We start from the raw sequence: 27,993 nt of genomic DNA, 5'->3' as shown, positions 1-27,993 counted from the left end.
AAAAATCGTGGACAATAGAAAAACGATTATTATTTGCAATTGTTCACTCAACGAGGCGAGTACTAACTGTAGAGGTCCCATATACAACAACAACTCGTACCTTCAGATAATATGGCTTCCAAGCGGTATTTGGTCCTCGTGGTGCTGTTAGTATTTACCACCACCATAACGTATGCAGCGAGAGCAGTACAACCAACAAATATGGAAAGTATGATCGCCGAAGAGAATGCCAAATGTGAGAGTGGTGAAGATTCAATGGCTTGCATTAAAGTGCGTGCGATGCGTTTTCTCGATACAGTGATGAACAATGATAATTACAAAGTGAGTGAAAACTTTCTGTGTCATGTTTTTAGTGAAAATGGCAAAGTAAATGAGATAGGGTAGTGGGTATTATGGTTTAATAATTATAATTTAACAAATGTTACTCGTTCTTGTGATGAAAAATAATGCGAACTCTTAAATAATAACAGTACAGAGCCGAGAATTGATGTTTTAGCAGAAACTGGTTTGGAAGTAGTTTAAAAAGTGTAGCGAAAAGAGTGGTGAATGAAATAATGGAGTAAAATAATCGATTATGTCATAGATAAAAATTTATCAAAATCGTATATTGGTACTGGAATAATTTAAAAGATTATGAATCAAAATTTAAGCAGTTAATTAATCAAAAAGGGTAAATTAATTTGGGTTTTTGGACTAATTTAAAAACTTAATATTATCAGAGTAGTAGCCTCCTTTTTGATCCTTAAAAAAATATGAATTAATCGTGAAACTGCATAATTCAAAGGCTTATTTATCAAAATTTAAAGTAATCAATTCATCTCATAGCCAAAGAAAAAGATATTCAGTATGGAAGATGCAAATTTTATGATTAATCCCTATTCACAAGCTATGATTAATTCAATATGCTCAAATTAATCGATTTCCTGAAAAACCAAAAGGCTGATTACCTCCTTTTTGATAAGTAAAAGTATAGAATTAATCGATTAACTGAATTATTTAAAAATTTTATAATCAAAATTTCGAGTTGTCATTTAACCGCATGGCCAAAGAATTTGATATTCAGTACAAGTACAGGAAGTTGCAATTCATCTGATTATCGCTTTATTCAAGTTGTGATTAATCTAAACGGCTCAATTTATTTTCGTTTTTGATTAATAAAAAAATTTATTACTCGAATAAAATTCTTGTTTGATTCGTAAAAAATAAGAACATCATGTAACTGAATAATATAAAGAATAAGTTAACAAAATTTTAAGTAAACAATCAACCATACGGCCAAAGAAAAAGATATTTAGTATGGAAGCGGCAAGTAATTTGATTAATCACTTTATTAAAGCTATGATTAATCAAAAATGCTCAAATTATTTTGTTTTCGATTAACCAAAAAGCTGTTTACTCGAGTAAACTTCCTTTTTGATTAGTAAATATATAGAATTAGTCGGTTTACTTAAAGATTCAAAATATTAGTAATCAAAATTTTAAGTAGTAAATTAATCACACACAAAAAAGTTGATATTCAGTATGGAAGCTGCAAGTAATTTGATTAGTCACTTTATTCAAGCTAAGATTAGTTAAAAAGGCCCAATTAAGTTAGTTTTTAGATTAATTAAAAAATTGATTACACGAATAAGCTTCCTTTTTGATTAGTACAAAATTATAATATCGACTAACTGAATTATTTAAAAGATGATTAATCAAAATTGTAAATAATCAAAAATAATAGATATTCAATCAGAAACTCTGAAATTAGCAATTAAGGTTAACGTAATACTTAAAGGTCGCTTGACCCTTTTATCGGATCACTTTTTCAATACGGTTTGGCTAGTCACCGAAATGTGAAATTTGCAGTTCTATGGTTATTAGAGGGTGGTAAAACGACTGAAGTATACTTGTTCATATTTAAAAGTTTTAAATTCCTTGTTGGCCTTACTGGCAACTGGAGTTCAAGTTACTATTGGTGAAAAAAAGGAAAGTGTGGTAAAGTATGATAGAGAAACAGACTGTAAGTTTTCAGCTAAATGGAAGGTCGGGTTGTAGAGGCTTCTCCAGGAATCTGTGGCTAAATTAATAGTTCTAACTATCAAACTAATGCGTTTTGCAGGCAGAGGTCGCTGCTATCATGGAAGCTGGGGAGTAAATAAATTTATTGCTATTGAACTGATAGCGGATTGTCATAAGATCGGGGGCAGGTTTTAGGTATATGAAGGAAAGCTACAAGATCGATGGACTTGAAAGGCGAGATCTTAGAAAATATGGCGAAAATGCGATCGAAAGCGCCTTGGAAGTACATAATAAATCCTTAAGAGGAAAGCCTTATTTACCGCTTCCTGAAGAAGCTGCAAGTAAGATGAGAAAGACATAATGAAAGATCATATGCCCTGTGATTGTACGGCTTTTAGCAGTATAAGATTCCGCTTCTTCCAAAATACAATTTCAGATAGTTTACGTCGACTTGCAATGAAGGGGATTTATATTTTTTAGGAAAACGACCAATCGGTACAAATGGCGCCCGAACAGGAAACTAGAAAAAAATTAATAAAAACAAAAAATTCTTCAATATGAAATTTAATTATTTCTTTTTTTTATTAATTAAATAATCAAATTTCATATTGAAGATTTTTTTTTTTAATTTTTTCTTATTCTCTGCTCAGGCGCCATTTGTAAGGTGAGTTTTGTCAGCCATTCGTTCACCGATTAGCCGTTTTCCGATCCACCGGTTATTTTGAAAACCGTTCAATTGATGCACCCTTTACCCATTTCACTGGTTGGATCATTCCATTGGATCCATTCACAGATTCTACCGGTAGCTTTGTCACCATTCACCAAATTCAGCCACTAATCTCCGCATCATCATGCACTTAATATTAAAAATAGTTGTTAAAGGGCAAGTTGTGCAAACAAATCCTTCCGAGGCTAGCCAGTAAGAGAAAGAAGGAGAATATTTTTAAAAAGCAGGGGTAGTAATTTCCCTTTTTGATTTGACGAAGGTCCACTTAATTTCGCATATTTTAATTTTAAAAAAATTTTATTTATTCACATTTATTTTTTTTGCTACCTTCCAGTTCGGCGACGTAGAGGTACAAGCCAATGGCTATCAGCCCACAGCCGCTGATTCAGCAAGCGCACGCTCGAATAACGACGAAGAACGTGATTTATTTGATGTTGTTGGCGATTATCTGCAAAGACACGATGTTACCATGGACTTGCCTCTGGGTGATGCCAAAGTCACCGTCTCATCACGCAATTTGGCCAACGATGAGTTGAGCCTTAATGTGAAAATACTCGGTGGTGATGGTGTGGTTGAGGGCAAGGGTAAGAAGGGCAACTTCTTCAAGAAGGGTGTGTGCATGCGTTTAATGAGCTACCTAATTTACATTAAATGAACAAAAAATGTTATAACATTTTTTATCATTTTTTCTCTCTCCTCTCTTCCGTTGTGGTAATTAGGCAAGAAACATCGTTTGCGTAAAATGATTATGCCTTTAATGGTGCTAATTCTGCTGAAAGCGATGACTGTTATTCCAATGGCTATTGGTATATTGAAAATTAAGGCTTTGAATGCATTGGGATTGGGCTTCTTGTCATTTATTGTGTCGGTTGGTTTGGCCATTTTCCAATTGTGCAAGAAGGTAAGCCTAATCGTATATTTTCTTTTCTCTATTTTTCTTTGCAACGCATTTAGGCTGTCGTGGGCTGTTAATTAGAAATACACAGCAGTTGGTGCTGCTATAAAAAACAAAAACCAAACAAAAAAATGAGAAAATAATATTTTCCAGTCAGACATTTTTTAATTAAGCAATTTTTATTGAAGTTTTGCCTTAATTGATAAAAGTTGTAGCGATCTAAAAAAGCATGGGCAAACAAATTATGGACACAAATATTTTTTGCTAAGTTGTAATGTTGTGATTAGGTAAGTCTTGTGCCGATTAATTAACCCTATCTGTGGCAGCACCTTCCATGCAAAACAACCAAACGTTACAGATAGAATACAGTTACCAAATATGTTTGTAAATATTTACTATCTCACATTCCATAAACACACATGCAATACAATATTTACGGTTCAAAATGTGATACCTTTTTAAGCTTTGATATTCTAGATTTAACCTCATTCAATTGCTGTTTAACACTTTCGCTAATTATAATTAGTATTAGTATTTTTTTTTTCTTGTTATTTTTTTCCATAAAAACTATAGGTGAATCAGAATATGACATTATTTACATCTCCAACATATATTTTGTGGTTTAAGCAAGGCGCAATTGGTACCAGGTGTCGTTATTCCATCAGCTGATTACTTCTTCTTGATGTTTTCGATACAACGCCTTGGTACAATAATATATCAGTTAATCAAAATCAATGAAAATTTTCTTTTGACTTCACATTCTTCTGCGCAGCGAATTCAATTGAATTCGCTTTGCCATCACCCTGTATTAATTCGCCTTGTCTTGAAATTTCGGACACACTTTCTCTTATGGGTGTATAACATAATCAAGACTTACAAAATCCCGTAATAAATAATTTCAAAATACCTAATCCAGATAGGACCACATCCACTCGGAAATTGTGAGACAAGACTAAAAATTTAAGTTTTGTGTAAAAGATGGCAATTAGCACATATTGTCTTCTATGGCACAAAATATTGGCCTAGCTGATGCACTGAACTGGATGATATTAACGGTTATTCAATTTGATTTGAAAAAAGTTTCATTCGAAATGAAAAAAGTTTCAATCGATTTGAAAAATGTTCACTCGATTTAAAAAAAAAAAGGTTTCATTTTATTTTAAAAAGTTTTATTTGATTTTCAAAAAATTTAATTTGACTGGAAAAAAAATTAATTTGATTTGAAAAAAGTTTCACTTGACTGGAAAAAAGTTTAATTTTTTTTTTATTTAATTTGATTTGATAAAAGTTTAATTTGACTCGAAAAAAGTCTCATTCCATTTAAACAAATATTTATTAGACATGAAAAAAGTTTGATTTGATATAAAAATACAATTTATGACTGTGTTCGAGCCCCAACAAATTCCCAGAACATCGATCAAGTTTCCATTCCCCTCAAACATTTGTTAATATTTTAACATAAATATTTTATGGTATTCCGTGTTATTCACGGTTAAAGTAAATACAAAGTCTACTTTATATTTTATATTGTACTGGTACTATTACGAAAAGTTTTTCTACATAATTTCTTGTCGAGATTAAAACCAAACTGTATTGTAATTTGTCGGGATTTTGGAAGTCGGAAAATGGGATGATTCTATATTTTCGAAATACAAATACAAATTATCTAAGCTGTAGACCGTTTTTTGGAAACAAATTTTTCCATAATTGACACAATTATCTCATTTCGACAGCGGATTGAGCTAGAGCAATAAATTATTGCACACAATAGCGAACATGAAAATAGCAGTGACAATTTCAATCAAGCTTCCTCAATAATTTTTTTTATGATAGTTTAAAGGAAAACTGTAAATTTCGTAACTGTAACTATGCTTATTAATCTGAAAACATTTTTGAATAAACTTGAAAATTGGTGAAAATTTTACGAAAGTTTCAAACTTATTTTTTAGAGCTTTCAGAATATTTTTGAGTACTCGTTTTGTTAGCCCAATCAGTTTTAGTTTTACAAAGTACAACTTAAAGCTCTCTCAAAATTCTAGTTGATTTTTCACAACTTCTTCCTATTGCAAAGGGTGCTTTTTATTTTCTTCCATTATTTATACCTTTCATGAAAATGAAGTGGTATATTAAGTTTGTCACGAATCTCGGAATTGTAAGTCCTTAAAGGAGAACAGATAGGCCCCCCAATAAGTATACCGAAATGATCAGGATGAAGAGCTGAATTCATTTACCCTTGTTCGTATGTCCGTCTGTCTGTTTGTATGCAAACTAGTCGTTCAATTTTTGAGTATATTTAGGTGTTCGATTAGAGATTTGTCGGAACCGGCCGGATCGGACCACTATATCATATATCCTCCATACAACCGACTTTTCAGACAAGACGATTTTTGTCATATCTTCCTCAATTTATCAGATTGAAGCTTCCACCTTCACCATATGCTTTCGGATATTGCACATATCGTTTTCTCAAAAAATAGATGAGATCAATCGTATATATAGCATATATCCGCCACAACCGATTGTTCAGATAAGAAACTTTTCGTAATTTCTGCCCCATTTTAACAGCTAGAAGCTTCAAATTTCGCCATATACTTTCGTATATAACAAATATTTTTGTCTGAAAAATTCGAAGAGTTCGGTCGTATATATAGCATATGTCCCTTACAACCGATTCTTTATATAAGAAACTTTGCATCCTCACACAAAGTACCTGCCTATTTTTATTTTCTATTTATCTTAGAAATCGCTTAGTTATTTACATCTGTTCAATATATATTTATTTCATATCTTATGCAGCCGATTATTTGGATATGATGAAAGGTATGAAGTCTTCGGAACAGCCGAAGACAGTGCTGTCCTTACTTGTTTATATGTAAGAAAATCGCAAACACCCTTTAGAAAAAGTATGTGAAAAATCAGTGCGAATTTTGAAAGACCTCTAACTTGTACTTTGTTGCACTAAAATTGATTTGGCTATAAAACTGCATTCCTAGAACAAAGTCAGAAAACTTTTAATAAAATGTTCAAGGTTTTCGTACAATTTTCGAAAGTATTTTTGAGATTGGTTTGCATAGTTTTGGCTACAAAATTTTTAGACTTTTTTTTTTAATTATCGAAAATAAAATATACTAATTTAGTTGGCAAAATATAATAAATATTTTCACTGCTATTCTTATGTTCGCTGTTATATATCCATCTGCTAACAGCACAACTCGTTCAGTCTAAGTGAGGTCCTCACGTTCCGGCGAGTTATTATTTATCCAGCAGCTGAGCACAAACAGCATCAAAAAAACAATATAATTTCTTCAATTTTTCATTTCCTTCACTAGAACACTTCAGTAGCTTTAGTCATCTCAATGCCTCATGTACCCGCTGAAGCGCTAAAGCCGAAGTTGGCCATTGTGAAAAGGGAGAAAAGAGTAGGTCCACTAAAAAACATATTACCTAATTGTTGGGGTTATCGTGTATGCCTCTTTTACGTAGATTTCCTAAGACCTTCGCCCTGTTGTTATGGTGATGGCTTTACGCAAAATATGTACATTAGAGTGTTTCGTTTTCGGGCGATACTTTTTTCTCTTTCTTGCCTGATGAAATGTGATTATTTATAGAAAATAAATTATTATGACTGCATAAAGTACATTTGTCATCTCGTCAACTTTAGAACTAACTGTTCGAGACGAATCGCTTAGCATAATTTTCTTTTTTTTTTGTAAAAGTATTGTGACAAAATCTCACTTTTAGATCTGATAGCTTTTTGTATGCTGAGTTTTTCTTATGGAAATAACAGCGGAAGGATTGCTAATAACGTATTGCTGTTAAATTCAATGTCAGTGAGCAAGTTCTGTTGAACGAGCCAATTTTGTAATTTGTGTGGTGTAGCGTACTTCGCCTACCACACCGAAGCTCCTGGGTTCAATTCCCGTGCAAAGCAAAATCAAAGTTCTAGGAACAAATTTTTTGAATAAAATTTTTTTAGCGGAGTAGTCCAACGAAAAAAAACCCAAAAAATGTAAAAAAAAATTGTTGCAGACAAATACATTTTGTTGAAAACAAATTGAAACAAAATTGTTTAAAACTGAAACAATTTTTGTTGTTATATCGGCCTACTCACTTATAACATCGTGGGTTCGAATCGAGCTCTAGGCCTGACAATAATTCTTTAACTTATTATTGTTATGATACATTTTTTTTTCTTAAATGAGAAAATTTTTGAATTAGAATAGAAGAAAGAAAAAAGTTAGTCAACTGCCAAAGCTCCTTGTATAGATCCATTTCGGGAACTGCTATATTCCTTCATCGGCAACGTTTAGGCGCCGCTGCTATAACCGTTCAGCTGTCACAGCGGTTGTTTGTTTGTCTTCATTATTTCCACTTCTATCCTGTTTCTTGCCAATTGATTATCACAGCGCTGCGACAACTGTTGCAGAAACGATGTGAAAATTGGACTTGTTTTATGGCAATGATGTCATAGTGTCATATTCATTGACACTTTTTCCCCGTGCTCTGGGATGTACTAACAATTTTTGTAGTTATATCGCCTTACTGAATAAACGTTGCCGATTAAGGAATTTTGCAGTTTCGAAATGGATCTATACAACGAGCTTTGGCAGTTGTTTAAATTTTTTCTTTCTTCTATTCTACTTAAAAAAAATTTATCATAACAATATTAAGATAAAATAATTATTGTTAGGCTTTAAGCTCGATTCGAACACACGGTTTAATATTTTAATTAAACATATTTTTATTAACCTTACCTTTCAGTTGCATGGGATATATAATATATATATGACTGATCTTGACGCCTTTTTCAGACAATAACGCATGATATATATTTAGGCATCTTGTGAAATTTCAAGCTTTTAGCTATAAAACTGAGGAAGGAATTTCGTTAAAACTCTTATTTGAACAATCGATTGTATCGGATATAGATCTTATACAAAACCAATCTTTATAATTTATGATGATGTATGATGTAATCATCCTGTGAAATTTCAAACTTCATGCTGTTAAAATGAGGAATAAATGACACAAACCCTCTTTTTCGAAAAATCGGTTGTATGAGGGATATATGCTATAGTAGTTCGATCCGGTAGGTTTCGGCAAATGATCAATCGAACACCCAAATATACCAGATCATCAAATTTCATCGAGATATCTTAAAAATAGAGAAATTTGTTTGCGTTCAAACAGACAAAGAGACAGAGGGAGATGGCTAAACCAACACAGCTTGTCATACTGATCATTTGGGTATTCTTATTGGTGGGTCTATCTCTTCCCCTTTAAGGACATAAAATTTTGAGGTTCGTGGTAAACTCAGTACACCATTTCATTTTCATGAAAGCTATAATTAATCTTTAACATTCTGTGACAAAACTCTGCAGGGAATTTTAAAAATTTACTCAAACAATTCTAGAGACTTTTCATTTTTTATGAAATATTTAGATATAGAATTAAAGAGGCATCCGACAAGGCCTTCTATAGATTTCTCTCCTAACTTCATAGTTTTATATTTTCTATAAAGAATCCCATTTCCAGGCAGAATGGACATGAACATAACAAAACAATAAAGCCCCCTAATGTAAATTTTTAAAAACACGTATAAATATTTTGTAAAATATACAAAAGTAATTATTTAAAGCCACAAATTCTAATTCGTAAAATTTCTTTTGTTTGAATTATAATCGGTATTAACGCATTTTCACATCACAAAAGTTTGCCTTACTCAATTATTTTGTAAATACTTGAAATAAAAGCATTAAATGCCCAACCCACACGCCTCATCTATTAATCTATGATTCCTGTTATTGCCTTTGTATAGTTTGGGACAAATCACCACCTACCTGCATTCATATTTGTATAGAATTGTGAAACAAACCAATACAAAAACATAGCGACCACGTTTAATTTTTTGTTTTCCCACAAGAGTCCTTAGGCTTTTATTTGTAATTTTTGATATTTTAAATTACAAAACATATTCCATTACTTTTTTACATTTTCTACTCCAATTTTCTCTTCCTTTATCCAGCTCGCAGCTGAACATCATTCTGCGCACATCACAGCTCACGGGCCTTGGGATGGTCGATCCATTGGAGTGCCTGCTGCTTTTCTGGAATCCAAATACCAACACAATGCTGAAGCACAAAAACTGGCTTACAAAGCTTATGCATAAAGAAAGAAAAAGGCAAGATCAAGTGCTAAACCAAAAATAGATAACATTTTTAGAAAATAAGTAACGAATATCTACGAGACTTTAAAAAAAAAGAGTTAGCGATAAGACACTCAAAACGCCAAAGCAATTTTTACAGCGAAACAGTTCAGCCGTGTTAAAGTTAACACAAACAAAAGAATGCTTGGAAAAAAGCAGAAGCAAAATTCTCGCTTTAAAAATGGTTTGCCACATCGTTTGCTGTTCTTTTTTTTTTTTTGTTAAATGGTATGCATGTAAACAGCTTTATATTTAAAGCACATAAAATCTGTGAGGGCTGCCATGGCGTATGAGTGTTCTGTGTGCGTGGAAAGAAGGGACGTTTGCTTTATAAGACAAACGTTAGTCAAAGTTAGATGCGAATAGCAAATAGCAAACAGCAAACAACAAAGCACAAAGAAATAAGTAGAAATTCTACAACTTTTATCTTTTAAGAATATTTATATTAATTGTTAGTTATTTATTTATTTATATCAATGTGTATGTATATATTTTAAAAATATAAAAAAAATTGTTTATTGTTGCTAAAAATTTTAAAAATTTTGAAAATGCTTAAAAGGCAAATGAAAAGATTAAAATTAAAATTGAAAAGATTTTACAAGTTTTGTGTTTTTATATTGGCAAACGAAGAAAAAAGCAATTTTCAATGGTTAAGGTAAGTTAGCGATAGACGTGGTGTGGTTGTAGTGATTTAGCAAACACTCCGACAGTATTTCTGCCATGAAATTCTTCTCAGTGAAAACTCCTCTGCCTTGCAGATGCTGTTCGGAGTCGGCATGAGGTATTTAGGTACGGTACCACCAATTCGTAGAAAAAATTTAAAAACAAGGAGCACGACGCAAATTGGAAGACAAACCCGGCCTTTACTCTCTTCGAAGGTTTTCGCTCCTTGTATTTATTATTTCAAGGTAAGTTAGCTTTTAAATTATAGTCTGGACTGAGTAAAGATGCAAAATTTAAGCGTTGAGGGCCAGATGGTGTATGACGCAACTATATAATTCATCCAATTTCACAATGGCATTCAGGTTTACTGCCACTCACTGAGGTGAATGAAAGCTCTTATATGATAGGAATTATGGTTCACACGAGAAAAAATTACTCATTGCGTTATACATAGTTTGCCCCTAAATAATTAAATAATTGGCCTAGAAAGACATCAGTTTCCAAGTATTGGCGCATGAGGGCCACCAACTGATGTTATGACTACTTCAAATGGCCATAACGACATAGCGGTCATTAGGTCAGTTGACTTTATGACCTTTCTTGATTTGACTTTAGGGCCATTTAGGACACTACCGTTTGACTTAATGACTTAACATTTAAACGTTTTTACAGTCCTAACTTGCACCAATTGGTAAGCCCAAGCGAATTTAAATCGTTTTCCCCCTGATCCTTCCAGCGAAGTAGGGACCGCCCTCTTCTTTTGCTTCCGTAGGCGAGCCCCGATAAAATAATACCTTTTTATCCGGAGAGTCATCTTTCATTCGTATAACATGGGCTAGTCAGTGTAGCCGCTGTATTTTAATTCCCTGGACTATGTTAATGTCTGTGTAAAGCTCATACAGCTCGTCATTAAATCCATTTCTCTACTCACCGTCACCAACGCGTAGAGGTCCATAAATATTTCAGGGAACTTCTCTCTTGAGTATTCCTTCAGCTAATTCATCCATGCTTCTACGCCATTTATCAAGACGCGTACGATAAGTGGCTTCTTTTGCCCAGAGAGAACTTTAATGTTTAATTGTTCACTTACTTCAAAGTAGTATTTATTGGTCATAGTGATTCTTTGCTGGGTTTCAAGGCTGATGTTGCTGTTTTTGTTAATGCTGGTTTCCAAATAAACAAAGCCTTTTACTATTCCGAAATTATGGCTATCTATAGTGGTGTAGTTTCTAAGGAGAAAATGCGTATACTCTTTGCATGTTTATAGCAGGTAGTTTGTTTTGTCCTTGTTCACCATCGAACCCATCTTTTCTGCCACTTCACCCAGTTTGGAGTACAATCTTCGTTCAGCCATTCATTTAAAATAGGATTCGGGAGATGAACTCACCCATGGTAGTGAACTGGTTTAGTGGTACACGCATAAGTGAAAAATTTAAGAGAAAGTTTGTGAAGGTTTTCTATTAGAAGACCGGTGTAAGCCGCAAATATTAGCGGACGCTGAGAGATCATCCTCATCGCAGGAGTAATATAATTCAGTCGCATACCGCGAGTCAGGCCTACACGCTTCCTACCGTCTTGGAATGGAAACCTGGTGTCCCCACTCTATCTCCAGCTGTGTGTGTGTTTGAGTATTTGATTTTGGTGAAATCAGTCTCGCTGTCATATTGCTTATATCCTATAATTATTTACGACATTTTGAGTCGGTTACACACATTTCAATACTCACTTCAACTTACCTAATATGCCTAAATGGTTTGCATTTAACTCATAAACGTCTAATCATGCTTTCGCAGTCAATTCGTTTGCGTCCTAATTAGCCAATTTAGGTTCAATACTTCGTATTGCTATTTGCTTTTCTTTTATTGTTGTTTTTATAATTGCTTTATTTTCACTTTAATTTACTTAGCATTTTCTTTAGGAAATCGAGCAGTAATTGGCAGCTTGATTATTAAATATTGATAATGGCTTCTTTAAACAGAACTTCTGCATTGCTCGAATATTTGTAGAAAACTTAAATTTAATTGATTTTATAGAACTGGAAAAATTTGTAGTTTGATACTTAGTGGGAAGAATGGAACATCCTTAAAGAGTTACCACCGTAACGGAGTTGGAGGAGTGCAACAACTCCTTATCAAAGGCGCTGATAGCTACGTACAACAGAGTTTATCCTCTGCGAAGATTCACGGGGAAGGCAAAGCATGGTTGAGTAAGGAGTTGAGTCTTCTTAGAGCGCAGGTAAAGCGAGGAGTACTGTGACGAATATAGAGATCTGTTGAGGATCTATAAAAGTGAAATCAATAGGTCGAAGAGGGTTTCATAGAAAAATTTCCATGAAACGGCAACACTGAGGAAAGTCCTATCTAAGAGAGATGTAGTCCAGGGACTCATAAAACAAGAGGACGGTAAATGGTGAAACAGATGTGAAGAGTCCCCTAAGGCACCACTGTGTGTACTTCCCATCAGGAGATGATGAGGAAGAGTTATGTGACAGCGTCTAGACTCCTAATACGGATTGTTGACAAATACTTAAATTGTGTGGGCAATAAAATCTCTTGCCAAGTTCAAGTTGTCGGGTACAGATGGGATATGCCCTGGTATGCTGCAGACAGCTGGTGAAACGAATATAAACCCGCTTAGAATAGTTTTTGCATCGAACTGAATTACGTCCCTTAATATTGGACAACAGCCCGAGTAGTCTTCATACCGAAAGCCACCTACACCCAAGCGACTACAAGCTTATTATTTTGGCATCTTTTCTGCTCAAAACCCTAATGAGATCAATACATGAAATCAAGTATGAGTGTAAATGATTACCACTGTAGTCTTATTTACTAGAAAATATATGGTCCCTTTGTAGACAAAGCCTTAACTTGAAGGTGTAACTCTACAAGAAATATGTAGCACAAGGAGTCGTCCTAGATAGTAAGTTGTCGTGGAAACTCCACGAGGAAGAGAGAGCGAAGAAATCCTCCACGGCACTGTATGCATGCATGCAAGAGGATGCAGCATTGCATGATATTTTACATATCCCGCCAGCACAATTAATGTCCAAAAATATCGCGTTAACAACTGCAGCAAGCCCTAGGGCCTCGCGGTAGCTTGAGCTCAGGCCGTGTGGGTATAGCAGTATAGCGCCATCTAATATCGGGCAAACGGAATATATGCTCCCGTGCATGAGCTACGAAAAAGATCTTAGAGCCACAAATTACCCAAATGCCTGGCGCCAGAGTGCAGAAATGCAGAGCACGTGTTTACTGATGGTTCTAAATTAATGGGAGGGGTCAGGTCTGCTGTTTGCTGGGTTCCCAGTCATAAAGTGATAGGATGTAATGAAAGGCCGATGTGTTGGCAAAGAAAGGTGCAACACTCTCTGAATCGACGGTAGATTTTTTTGTTGTTAAAAGGTAAAACTTTACAAACGGGTCTTTTGATACATCTCGACATTTTTGGACACGTTTTAGGAGTCCTCAAGCCGTTTAATACCTTACTGTCCTCTTACAATAATGGAAAAATAATCATAACATAAAAACTAGCTTCTACCCGACGCGCCGCCTATGCTTTAGGCATTTTTTCAAGAGTACAAAAATGCTCAAAAAAAACTTGCGTGCTTAATTATATGGCTGCAGCATGCACCTCCGAAGAAAATTTGTATAGAAAAAGAATAATAATAATAAGATTGGCTTACAAGAAGAAAATATAAAAATTTCTTGAGCGTTTTCTTTTGATCTGGCCTCGTTCGTGTTATACGATCCGTGATCAAATTCGATTTTTTAAATCGCAATAACACTGAAATGGTGATTAGGATCGAGGCAATACGTGAAATATAGGCCTCAATTACTTATAAAATTCATAATGTATCAACACTTTTATGAAAAGCTTGACATATTCATATTTACCATTTGAGTAAAATTGGGTTTTTATCCGTATCGTAGAACACGATACAGATCCTGGATAGCGCGCTGATACACTGAGCGAAATGGTGCTAGTAAAATCAACAAATCTGTTCTATTGTTCTTGACTTAATGGAGATTCGGTGAAATTGATCGAATTACGGTCTATCTATCTAATCTAACTGATTTTTTTGTTAACACAACTGATCTCACTGTTAATTTCAACAGCGATCAACAGTCAGTACATGAGCAAATTTCAAAGAGAATTTTACGCTCACTGCACTCTCTGCTTTGTATTTATGACGATGGTGCCACTTGTTAAAAAAACACCAAAATAAGAAAATCACCAAATCGAAGAAACACACAAAATATGAAAACAACTACTAGTTTTTCAGTTATGAATACAAAACGAAAACCCCTTTCTTGAATTTACTGTGCATAACACTGCAAAAAATTATACCTGGACACCTATTTATCGGGTACAATTTTGCAACTTCTCCTCCAAGCGAAATGCAAAATTGCACCCTCTTGTTGCAAAAGCTTTGTTTGAACGAACAGGATTTTTCCAAAATTAGTAACATTTTGTTCAAGTTTTTACGAATTTTCACTCACGCGAACGAATCTAATAAGATAATAAAACATCCTTTTTTTAATGTTGATGTTTCCGACAACATAAAAGTTTGAGTTGTTTTGGAATAGTTTCGACTTAAAGTGTTACGAAAATTAAACTTGTCGAGTTACATGTAAAGTTACTCCAGTGGTGAATTACCTTCCTGCGATTTGAATCTTTACTTTTCTATAACTTACAAGTTCTCTATTTAAAATGTTATGTCAAACATTTATACTAAAAGTTTTGTACGAAACAATCAAGTGTGGCAACTACATGCGAGAGAAGAAATTGAGAATGAGCTGAGCTGCAACTGAAAGAATTGACAAACAGTTTTGTGACTAATATTTTCATTTCTATTTGCAAAGCGAAGTTCAAAACTATGAATTAAATAAATTATAAAATATAAAATTTAGTGAAAGTGTGTTTAATAAAACAAAATAATAAAGTGTATAATGTTTAATGTGTGCCAGCATAATTGATGTACGCCCAATTGAAGTTCGGTTAGTAAGTGTCACCGTGGGGTGATGGTAGCGTGATCCGCCTACGACAACGAATGCCCTGGGTTCACACCCCGGGAAAAGCAACATCAAAATTTTAGAAATAAGGTTTTTCAATTAGGAGACAATTTTTCTAAGCGGAGTCGTCCCTCGGCAGTATTTGGCAAGCAACCCGAGTGTATTTCTGCCATGAAAAGCTTGCAGTGAAAACTCATCTGCCTCGCAGATGCCGAACGGAGTCGGCATAAAACAAGTAGGTCCCGTCCCGCCAATTTGTAGGAAAAATTAAAAAGGAGCACGACGCAAATTGGAAGAGAAGCTCGGCCATAGACCTCTTCGGAGGTTATCGCGCCTTACATGTATTTTTTTATTTTTTTTTTGTTTTGCCGCAACAACTTTTTTTGTACACTTGACTACTAAAACGGTCAATTACGAATCAACGATTTGTGCGCAGTTGATTCAATATCTTGTTGCGATGGATAAAAAATTACAGAAGTTTCGGTTGAATTCACTCGTATTTCGGTTGACTTTACTAGTCTTTTTCTTTCAGTGTACCTGTCTTTCTTCATCTACCGATCGATTTCCTCACTCCCACATCTTATTTCATATTTTTCTTCTAAACTGTTTTAGAATAAGGCCACTCCTGCTCAACTTTCTAGAACAAAAAGTATCCCACATACTTACCTAGATACCGAAATACCAAAACATCGCACTGTAAATAAGATTTATTAGAATAGGACTCGGGCCACTTTCCGAAACAAAATCACCTCAAATTTCAAAGCAAATCGCTTCATAAATCAGATATCCAAGAAAAGGCCGGCCCTTGGTCCATTAATATTAATCTAACTAAAGAGGTACGAAATTTCAAGAAATCCAATGTCTTAAAATAGGCCGGTCCCTGGTCTACTTTTCGAAAGGGGAAGTTTCTCACATACTAAAGTAGCTTGAGCGGTGTCTCTGTACCAAATTTCAAGCTGCTCGGACCAGAAATAAGATAAGATAATTTTCGAAATGGTACCATCGCAATATGCCAGCAAATGTTTCCTTCTTTTCAGTTTTTCCAACAATTATTATTTACCGGTGTTAAGCTCATTAATTCTTAAAAATCTTAAGTAAAATTGAACACACCGTTAAAACATACAAACAGATAAGATAATTTCTGATTTCTTAATTTCAGTCAGAAGCATAATGAAACCTTCAGTTGTTAAATTTTTATATAATTCCTTTTAAGACTTTTAGCTAAAATAGGAGTTTTTAAGCAACAGCAAGTGCTTCACAATCGCAATTTTAGCTGAATGCATTGTTAAAAACAGCTGATTACGTTATTTTATTCATTTGCTCATTCATTCGTTCCAAAAAAAGAACAAAAAACGGAGATTTTTAGGGATTTTCTATCACTGGAATCGCAAGGTTCACCAGAAAGCACTAAAACGCATTTATTTAAATATTTAAATATTTACTATGTCGATACTATCTGATGTTTAACTCTTTTTTCTATTTTATTTTTGCAAAATAAAAATATTTACTGCGAATTCTGTGTATAATTTCCAGTTCTGTACACTATTTAAAAGAACGTTAGTAGTTAACACAAATATGTACATTAAGATGGTCCTTTCTTTCTATTCTAAACAATTAACAGGAAGCCCCGTAAAATCTTTATTTACTCAAAAATACCGATGACGTATTTTCTATTTTATTTTTTAAAGGTTTTTATAGGTACCTACAGAAGGTCAATAATATATAATAATATATGTTTTGCCAAAAGTCTTCTTATAACCTCAATGTTTACCTAAGTTGTTTTAGGACAAAAAAAATCGTGAAAGTTACTAGAAAATGTGAAATAGGAAATAGTACTGTAAAAGAACCAAGCGCTATACAAAATTCAATTCCCGGTAGCCACCTCTAAATATTCTTGTAAAAAAATAAAGAAAAATACTGAAACAGTTTCTCAGGATGGAGAACCAATTGATATGATGATGTACCAAAAAATCAAAAAAAAATGTTTGCACACGTATAAGGATCACCCTTATATACATATGTGCATACATTTCAGCTGAGCTTCATTATAATTCTTGTCTATGTAAACAAAGTACAAAAATAAATTACAGCAACATTTGAGCAGATATGAGCAGATTGCTATATTAGTGACGAGAATTTTGTGGGAAAAACAAGATAACAACAAGTAAAGGTGTCTAAGTTCGGGTGTAACCGAACATTATATACTCAGCGTGCGCGTCAATTGTACATTTCATTTCAGATAAATTACTTTTCTACATAACACGTGGCACCGCCCGTTTAAAAAAATATCTCCCCATTTCCTCTTACAATAAAACTTGATAAGTGATATATCATTGATTCAAAACTATTTTTTGCTAAGCTATAGCCTATTATTTTCGTCTACGACACTTTTCAAAATCCCTTATATAAAAGTGGCCGTGTTCTTTAACCAATCCCGTCCATTTTTACTAGAAATATTTCCTGCTATAGAGAAAATTTGTGTACGAAATTTTATTACGATCCGTTTATTTTTCTTCGAGTTATGGCTCCCGAAACATAGAAAATTGCTTAGTCATAAAAGGGGCGGTGCCACGCCCATTTTTTAAACTTTGAAGTTTTTCCTATTTATTGTTATAAATCCACTTGCGAAATGAAATGCCATTGATATAAAACTCTTTCTTGCAAAGATATAGCTTATTTTATTCGTCCACGACCCTTTTAAAAATCTTTTATATAAAAGTGGGCGTGGTTCTTAACCGATTTCGTTAATTTTTCTTCAAAGCATTCCCTATAGTAAAGGCAACCTCTCTGCCGAATTTTGTTACGATAGGTTTAACGATTTTTGATTCATGATTAATAATATTTGTAAAATTGATTTTATCACAATTGGGCGGTGTCACGCGGATTTAAAAACATTTTTCAAATTTTTATCAAAAGTCTCAATATCAGTCCACATGTCAAATTTTAATATTCTAGGTGTATTATTTACTAAATAATCAGGTTTTTTGTTTTTCCAAAATGTTATATATATAACAAGTGGGCTTGGTTTTCATCCGATTTCGCACATTTTCAATACCAATATATTCTGTGTACCAAATTTGGTGAAGATATCTTAATATTAACTCAAGTTATCGTGTTAAGAGACAGACGGACGGACGGACATGGCTCAATCAAATTTTTTTTCGATCCTGATGATTTTGATATATGGAAGTCTATATCTATCTCGATTCCTTTATACCTGTACAACCAACCGTTATCCAATCAAAGTTAATATACTCTGTGTGCAAAGCACTCTGAGTATAAAAACAGTAACCTAAAGGATTGCTGTAAGTAAGTGAAATGTTTTGACAATTCGTGCAAGAATTACGTAAGATTACACATTGTATGATAGTAGCTGACTGTCACTAAAAAGGACAAATTTACAGAATTTGTCATAAATTTACATAAATTTGGTGTTTTTGCATGCTGAACACAATTTTCATGTTTGGGAAGAAAATTTACATAAGAAAAATGTAATAATAAGTCAGTAAATTGGGTGCTGACACAAAAACAACTTCTAACAGCATGAGTAAGCCACTACGCTTCAACTCAATGCACATTTGTATGTAGGTGAATAATAAATAAAAATTTTCTCAACTTTTGTTATGCGAATAGTCCTGTACAACAATTTTCTATATGATCGTTAAAAGTTAATCAATTTTATTATTCTCTTTGCTAAATTGTATAATAACTCGATATTTAGTGAGAAAATTTATGAAGTTGTATTTTGGTGAGGAACAAATCAAAATTCAAACATGAAATTATGTGTGGGTTGTAAGCAATTATTGGAAAATTTTGTGACTATTTCGTGAACAATTCTGGATGACTACAGGATCATTCGAAACTATTTCGGATTTATTTAATAATTTGGGAAAAATTTAAACAAAGTGACATCAGGACGAACAAGGCATGATAATATACGAAGTACGTACTGTGTAAAGAATAAAACATGCAAAGAAGGCAAGTGGGAAATTGTGTCGAAACTAACCTAAAGTTGTCCGAAAGTCATACCTAAAACAATCCCGAAGTGACCCTAAAATTATTTCAATTGGAATTTTGAAATAGTCTCGAAATGATTCCAAAACTAATCCAGAAGTGATAGTTAAATTACCTAAAAAATTATTTTGAAATGTTCTCTAAACTGATCCTGAAGTGTTATTGAAGTCATCGCGAAATTTTGACGTAACTGTCCCGTAACAGTCCAAAATGGTCCAAGATAATAATTAGTGTTGGGAACTATCGAATGAATTCAACTATCGTTAGTTAGTTACTGAATGATTTTAACTATCGAATGAATTTTTTCATTCATTCATTTGGTCTGCTCTTCAGCTAGCCCGAGGCTAGTAGCGATGTTTTTATTATTATTAAACGGTTTTATTTAGCTTGACTTTATAGGCTGGGCTGGCTGGCTGGCTGGCTGGTTGGCCGGCACGAATTTTGTAATTGAAATTTTAGTAACTTCCCGTTAAGCTACAAGCTTGAAACTTGGAATATAGTTCAGAACCCGATGACAATGAAATAATAAGAAAAAAGACTACGATAGGTGGCATATGTATGGAAATATTTCAAAAATCGTATTTGTGGTCCGATTTGGTTCATATTTGGAACACATAATACGTACATGAATAGAAAGCGACCTATGAAAAAAAATCGCTGCTAGGTGGCGCAAGGATCGAGTATTAAAAAAATCGTATTTGTGGTCCGATTTGGCTCATATTTGGAACACGTATTACATAGATGAATAAAAAATGACACATGAAAAAAATCTCCGCTATGTGGGCAAGGATCGAGATATTCAAAAAAATCGTATTTATGGCCCGATTTGGTCCATATTTGGAACACAGAGTACTGTAAAGAATTTAGTGAAATTCCTCTTATTTGCAACCTTCTGCTAACGTTCGAATCACTAAACTGTTGAATAAATAACCCCAATATTCAATAATGCAAATTGTCTTTATTAGACTACTTTTCTCAACAGATAGCGTGCTTAAATCAAACTGATTCCATGCCCCAGCTGGTACTGCTTTTATACTCTTCGGTTTCCTCGTTTGCATATTTCTAGGCATTTCTAGAATTTACTATTTGTTTACCAGATTTGTTTATAATTTCTCGCATAGCCATATGCGCGTGTATACGTGAGTGATACTTCCATCGATGATTGCCTACTTTTTGTATCATCTCAGGTATATGCCTGTGTTTGTGCGTTTCTCTCCGCTGCTTGTATGGATATAATGATCGATTTATTTATATAGATACAAGTGACTGCTTAGTATCGGCTTAGAGATGATAGTATGCCTTAGTGTTGCTAATATTCGTCACAATACTTACATTAATAGAAAGTGACCTATGATGTCAGATTTGGCTCATATGTGGAACAGATATTACATACAGTCCGGTGGAAGTGACATCAAAATATTTTGGAGTTCGAGGAGGGACAAGCATACGTGGAGCAGAGTCGAGTAAAATCTTTGGAAGGATTATGTATTGAGGACTTAGATTGTAACAAATTGTCAGGAAAGAGTTCTTGTAATAATGAGTCACTAAATGAACTAAATATAATGAGAAATAATAGGCAATTAAATAAAGACTAAAAACTTGAATATGAAATAATTTAAAAAAAATTTAAGTTAAACGATTTTATTGAAAACAATATTTACATGAAATAATAATAATACTAAAAGCTAGAAAATAATTAGGTAAATCCTAAGTACTAGTCATCACACTCCTCATCAATCTAGAGCGTTGATCAGACAATTAAATTAAAGCGTTGGACGCGTGAAATTTCTAAATAGAAATTTGACGCGTCCAACGCTTTTCTAAATAGAAATTTGACGCGTCCAACGCTTTTATTTAATTGTCTGATCAACGCCCTAGATTGACGAGGAGTGTGATGACTAGTACCTAGGACCTAGCTAATTATTTTCTAGCTTTTAGTATTATTATTACTTCATGTAAATATTGTTTTCAATAAAACCGTTTAACTTAATTTTTTATTTTTTATTTTTTTTGTAGTACATTTACTATACTAAAGAACAATTTCTGGATTGTTTTGGTTACCCCCCCGGGATAGCTAAAGAATAAGCTTATAAAAGACAAAACATTGAATGTGACTAAAATGGGGTAAATTTTGCTTCAAGCAAATAATGCAAATATTCAATTTAAATGCCTTTGTTACATATTATGCAAAGAGCATGCATCATATGCAAAAGGTTTCGGTTCGCAACCCACTGAGTTTTTTGGTCTTACCAATTCATATGGCCGATATGTCAGTACTCCTCCAAACCTTTTGGGAGATTTCATGCCGCTACAACAACAACAACTTACTTACTTACTTACTTACTTAATTGGCGCTTAACCGTCTAAACGGTTATGGCCGTCCAACAAGGCGCGCCAGTCGCTCCTTCGCTCCGCCAACCGGCGCCAATTGGTTACACCAAGGGAGTTTAAATCGTTTTCCACCTGGTCCTTCCAACGGAGTGGGGGCCGCCCTCTACCTCTGCTTCCATAGGCGGGTTCCGATAGAAACACTTTCTTGGCCGGAGCATCATCTTTCATTCGCATAACAACAACAACAGGGCAGAATATTAGTGAAAATGAATTGCTATCTGTATTGTTCAACAACATAATTTTGTTTGAACAGTCCTTCTCAAACATCCACTATCGGAAATGACTTCGACAGGTACTGTTATGGAAGTGCTCCCTGTACTTACTGCAGTAGTTGACGAAAGAGAGAGAGTAATGGGGGGATTACCCCCGGGGTTTCTGAGGGGGCCCGCAATTTAGAGGTACTAAGACATTTTTTTTTTAATTCAGGAGAGTCTTTAGTTGTTCCATGTGAAATTTTTAAGCCGAGTTTCAAAAGCAACAAATATCTGCATTTCGTTTTAATATTATAGTGAAGTGTAAAAAATAAAAATCTATATATATAAAAGGAAAGGCTAAAATGTGTGTTAGTTGGTCGCCCATGTTTGAAGAGATGCGTCGGTCGATTTTGTTCAAACGTGGACCCGGGTACCCCTAGATTGTGTTTATATAATATGGATATCAAATGAAAGCTGTTGATGAGTGCTTTAGTACAGAGTAATATATTATACCCTTGGTGACTTAGGGTCTCAAGATATAGGCCAAAACATGGACCCGGATACCCCTAGAATGTGTGGGTAATATGGATATGAAATGAAAGCTGTTGCTGAGAGCTCTAAAGTAATTTTCATTGTGATATTCGATTTAGTCGCATCAACCTGCCACAACTGATAAATATGCATGCGAAGCCGAAATAGAGACATGAATTAATAATACCCACATACCTATTTACCAGAGACGGACTGGGACTGGGATTAGGACTAGGACTGGTACTGAGACTCGGAGTGAGACTGGGACTGGGACTGGAACAAAATACATACCTCCCTCTGGGATATGCAATAAGGGAAGAAGAAGAATGAGAAGAACTTGAGAGAAGAGAAGAGAGAGAAGGAGAAGGAGACTGAGAAAGAAAGAGAATGAGACGAATATGGAGATAGATGAAGCGAAAAATACGGAGGGAGGGGTGAATAAAAAGATCAGGAACAAGTGAAGAGGGGTGGGGGGAGGGCAGAGTTAGACGGAAAAAGCTTATTTAAATGTATGCAGATAGGTCAAATTTAGGGCAGAGCAACGTCTGCCGGGTCTGCTAGTAATAATATATAATTCGCTCCTCTTCGGCGTAATCGAAGAAGATTGTACTTAGGTCATTATTAGTTGATATACACACGCATCCTCTTTTTACTGAATATTATGAGTACCCATCTTTAATTGAATGATTTGTTGTGGCTTCTTCTTATGGAAAAAGTGACGAGTCCCGTTTTTACTGGAATTTTTTCATTGACTGCATTTTCACGGTATTTTAGGTGTTTGTTGAACATCTTTACAACTTTTTATCTGGCGAAATTTTCCTGTTCACTTTTGGTTTTAAATAAATGGAATGCAATCGATGCATGAAAGGGCAGTACAGTTGGAACTTTTCAATTCCTTATGAGGACCGACCCAGTCTATTATCAATTATCAGTCATGTACTTTCTCTGGATAGATTTATTGGTTGTCATCAAAATACTTGTATATATGTGTATGTTTGCAATATGTATATATGTATATAGTGGAAGTGGATGCTGTGGTGAAAATGTTACTCATACGCAGTGTAGCATCAAATTAATTTTTATACTCAGTTGAGCAGAGCTCGCAGAGTATATTAACTTTGATTGGATAACGGTTGGTTGTACAGGTATAAAGGAATCGAGATAGATATAGACTTCCATATATCAAAATCATCAGTATCGAAAAAAAATTTGATTGAGCCATGTCCGTCTGCCCGTTAACACGATAACTTGAGTAAATTTTGAGGTATCTTCACGAAATTTGGTATATAGGTTCCTGGGCACTCATATCAGATTGATATTTAAAATGAACGATATCGGACTATAACAACGCCCACTTTTTCGATATCGAAAATTTCGAAAAACTGAAAAAGTGCGATAATTCATTACCAAAGACAGATAAAGCGACGAAACTTGGTAGATGAGTTGAATTTATGACGCAGAATAGAAAATTAGTAAAATTTTGGACAATGGGCGTGGCACCGCCCACTTTTAAAAGAAGGTAATTTAAAAGTTTTGCAAGCTGTAATTTGGCAGTCGTTGAAGATATCAAGATGAAATTTGGCACGAACGTTACTCCTATTACTATATGTATGCTTAATAAAAATTTGCATAATTGGAGAACGGCCACGCCCACTTTTAAAAAAAAAATTTTTTAAGTCAAATTTTAACAAAAAATTTAATATCTTACCGTATATAAGTCAATTATGTCAACATTCAACTCCAGTAATGATATGGTGCAACAAAATACAAAAATAAAAGAAAATTTCAAAATGGGCGTAGCTCCGCCCTTTTTCATTTAATTTGTCTAGGATACTTTTAATGCCATAAGTCCAACAAAAATTTACCAATCATTGTGAAATTTGGTAGCGGCTTAGATTCTAGGACGATAACTGTTTTCCGTGAAAAAGGGCGAAATCGGTGAAGCCACGCCCAGTTTTTATACACAGTCGACCGTCTGTTCTTACGCTCGGCCCTTAACACGATAACTTGAGCAGAAATCGATATATGTTTACTAAACTTAGTTCAGCTACTTATCTGAACTCACTTTGTATTGGTATAAAAAATGGCCGAAATCCCAATTTTTCGATATCGAAAATTACGAAATATGAAAAAAATGCCATAATTCTATACCAAATACGAAAAAAGGGATGAAACATGTTATTTGGATTAGTTTATTGACGCAAAATATAACTTTAGAAAAAACTTTTTAAAATGTATGTGACACCTACCATATTAAGTAGAAGAAACTGAAAAAGTTCTGCAATTCGAAATCAAAAGCCTTTGGAATCTTGGCAGGAATACTGTTCGTGGTATTGCATATGTAAATAAATTAGCGGTATCCGACAGATAATGTTCTGGGTCACCCTGGACAACATTTTGTTCGATATCTCGAAAACGCCTTCACATATACAACTACCACCAATCTCGTTTAAAATCCTCATTAATACCTTTATTTGATACCCATATCGTACAAACACATTATAGAGTCACCCCTGGTCCACCTTTATGGCGATATCTCGAAAAGGCGTCCACCTATAGAACTAAGGCCCACTCCCTTTTAAAATACTTATTATCACCTTTCATTTGATACCCATATCGTACAAACAAATTCTAGAGTCACCCGTGGTCCACCTTTATGGCGATATCTCGAAAAGGCGTCCACCTATAGAACTAAGGCCCACGCTCTTTTAAAATACTCATTAACACCTTTCATTTAGTACACATATCGTACAAACAAATTCTAGATTCACCCCTGGTCCACCTTTATGGCGATATCTCGAAAAGGCGTTCACCTATAGAACTAAGCCCACGCTCTTTTAAAATACTCATTAACACCTTTCATTTAATACCCATATCGTACAAACCAATACTGGAGTAAGCCCTGGTCCACCTTTATGGCGGTATCCCTAAATGGCGTCCACCTATAGAACTATGGCCCACTCCCTCTTAAAATACTATTTAATACCTTCCATTTGATACGCATCTCATACAAACACATTCCAGGGTTACCCTAGGTTCATTTTCCTACATGGTGATTTTCCCTTATTTTGTCTCCAGTGCTCTCAGCTGAGTATGTAATGTTCGGTTACACCCGAACTTAGCCTTCCTTACTTGTTTCTTATAACAAATGCTCAAAATTCTATGCAAATAGAAAATGTAAAGTATATGCAAGATAGTCATATGCAAAATGTGTGTACATGCGTAAAAAGTTGTATAAAGAGTTTTAGTTTTTGCTGTTTCTTCTATTCTGAGTAAAAATAGCCGTGGGTTACCCTTTTCATGGGATGCGAGCTTAAGAAAATGCAACTGCGCGTTATGCTGTTTTAACTTAATTATATTTTCAGCGAAATCAAAGGCTTCCATTGGCAGATTGGAAGCGAGTTGAGGATAGGGTGGTCAATGTTGAATAGATGTTTTGTGTCATGCGTGGGTACACCGAATTCAAGGCATATATCATGGATCATTTTTTATGTGTAAACATCTTTGCTTACGCTATGGGGGAATCCACCATGTAAGCAAACGCATAGTTCTTAGAAGTTGTATGCTCCATTGGTTAATAAACAATGTAAGCGTTGTGTGTAGTGTAAGCCTAGTGTTTTGTATAAGCATAGTCTGTAGTAGAAGCGTAGTATCTGGAGTGCATATGCTGTATGGCGGAATACAGAATGTAAACGTAAGTGTAGTTAGTACGCTGTAGCGAAATATGTGAACAATTAACCAGAACAGAAAATCAAATCGATGATTTGTATTAAAAGGGGAGAAATCGACATAGATATGATAACAATGTTGATATCAATGTGGATAAAAATAAAAATGCAAGTCAAGATAAAGAAAGAAGAGGAAAAGAAAAAAGAAGTGCTGACAGTTTTAATCGATGAGTTATCATTTTGTTATCGGCGAAGTATAGACGAGATATCGATTTCTAATCGAAGTGCTGACATTTGCTATAGATAACAAGAGTTTATCATTGAACTCCTGATTTTTTGTGGAAGAGAATTAACTATCTACTATTAATCGCAAAGCTTTCGATATATTAGTAAAAGGTTAACAATTTAATAACAAGAAGTTATCGATATGTTATCTAAAAGCTGTTTATTTATTAGTAAAAAGTTTTGGACGAATTATCGAAGAGTTATCCATAAGTTATCAATAAGTTGTCGAATTGTTATCGGTGTGTTGTTCGATTTCCTATCTAAAAACTATAAATTTTGTTTAGAGAAGTTATCGATTTGAATGAAAGGAACTCATAAGACATCGAAAAATACACCGACAATATTAACGTCATGTTTTTAAGCTCCTTCATTCATCTCCATTTGCTGTATGCAAAATGTATGTTGTTGAGTTAGTTTTCTAACATTTTCTTAAATATAAGTAGATATGTGGGTTACGAAGAAACGGGACGAGATACCAAAAAACTTCACTATAAAATCGATGACACATCTGCAACTTGGCTATAGCAAGCCGATAAGAATTCTATATCCAGCCCAGAAGCCGATAACCGACCGATAACTTGACTATAGTAATTTGATGTCGATAATAAGACGATAATCAAATTATAATTTGTCAATACCGGTTGTTAGAGATAAAAAGCCGACAAAGCTCTTATTAAGAAGCCCGAAATTAATTGTTTGTATTTAAGTTGCCTTTGCTGTTGTGGTTTAACTTCAAATCCTGCGTGAGGTTCAGTTAACTTAAAACCATAAAAGTTCCAAACGTGCGCCTCTATGTTTACACATCGAACTTCACGTAAGTAAGACACTAACCAGTACAACGTTCAAATCTAAGTAGAACCAGTCGCGCAACTGCGGGGTGTTATGAATCAGGGGCCCATATTGGGGAGGATTACCACAAGATCGGTGCGGCATTTATTGTATATGTCGTCATTCGCTTTCTTTTTCTCTTTTCCGTTAGTTCTGCCAATAGGCGACGTGAAAATTGTATGACGAATAATTACGGACGCATGTGTGTGTAAAGGCAAATGCTAATTGCGAAAACTGGAGATAAAAGATAGTTATATATTTATTCTGGAGCTCATCGCATCAATTAAAGGATCCGGACTTGTTGCCATTACTGTGCAGTCTTCTGCACAAGAAACTATGGTGAATGGGAGTTTGGATATCAAATCGAGGCAAGCATAATACACCATTGTGTAGGACCCCTGTTTAAACTTCCATGATTTAGATTTCTCTTTTCCAAACTGTTCAGACGCGTTCCTGCTTATTAGATAGTTTTCAGTCTGCGCCTCTTTAAATAAGGGGAGATATGTCTGTTATGGTATGTATGTATATTTAGAATAGCGTGTCATGGTTGACGGTTTGCAAGTCGGCCAAGCAACC

At 34.4% G+C, this 27,993-nt stretch overlaps 1 protein-coding gene across 2 annotated transcripts; it reads left to right on the top strand.

Annotated features, from left to right (window-relative positions):
• The first annotated feature begins 10 nt into the window (after positions 1-10).
• On the top strand, positions 11-10,429 carry Osi19 (DUF1676 domain-containing protein Osi19). 2 transcript variants are annotated; one of them, XM_067763039.1, is made up of 4 exons: positions 11-321; positions 3,063-3,312; positions 3,448-3,629; positions 9,649-10,429. In XM_067763039.1, exons 1-4 carry the CDS (start codon positions 112-114, stop codon positions 9,790-9,792), a joined length of 786 nt encoding a protein of 261 aa, XP_067619140.1. In that variant the 5' UTR covers positions 11-111; the 3' UTR covers positions 9,793-10,429. The 2 variants fall into 2 exon arrangements, with proteins under 2 accessions (XP_067619140.1, XP_067619139.1); XM_067763038.1 differs by having other exon boundaries at positions 3,063-3,339.
• The last annotated feature ends 17,564 nt before the right edge of the window (positions 10,430-27,993 follow it).

This window comes from Eurosta solidaginis, chromosome 1 (assembly GCF_040869045.1).
Source record: "Eurosta solidaginis isolate ZX-2024a chromosome 1, ASM4086904v1, whole genome shotgun sequence".
NCBI classification, from domain to species: Eukaryota; Metazoa; Arthropoda; class Insecta; order Diptera; family Tephritidae; genus Eurosta; species Eurosta solidaginis.
Note: the sequence above shows the minus strand (reverse complement) of the source record. Positions and strands in the feature narration are given on the sequence as shown.

Bases quoted from the DNA above. Each gene is read 5' to 3' on its own strand.
- Osi19 (XM_067763038.1), top strand. From the start codon at position 112: ATGGCTTCCAAGCGGTATTTGGTCCTCGTGGTGCTGTTAGTATTTACC. The intron at 3,340-3,447 runs GTGTGTGCATGC...TGTGGTAATTAG, and splicing joins GGGCAACTTCTTCAAGAAGG to GCAAGAAACATCGTTTGCGT. The intron at 3,630-9,648 runs GTAAGCCTAATC...TCCTTTATCCAG, and splicing joins TTTTCCAATTGTGCAAGAAG to CTCGCAGCTGAACATCATTC.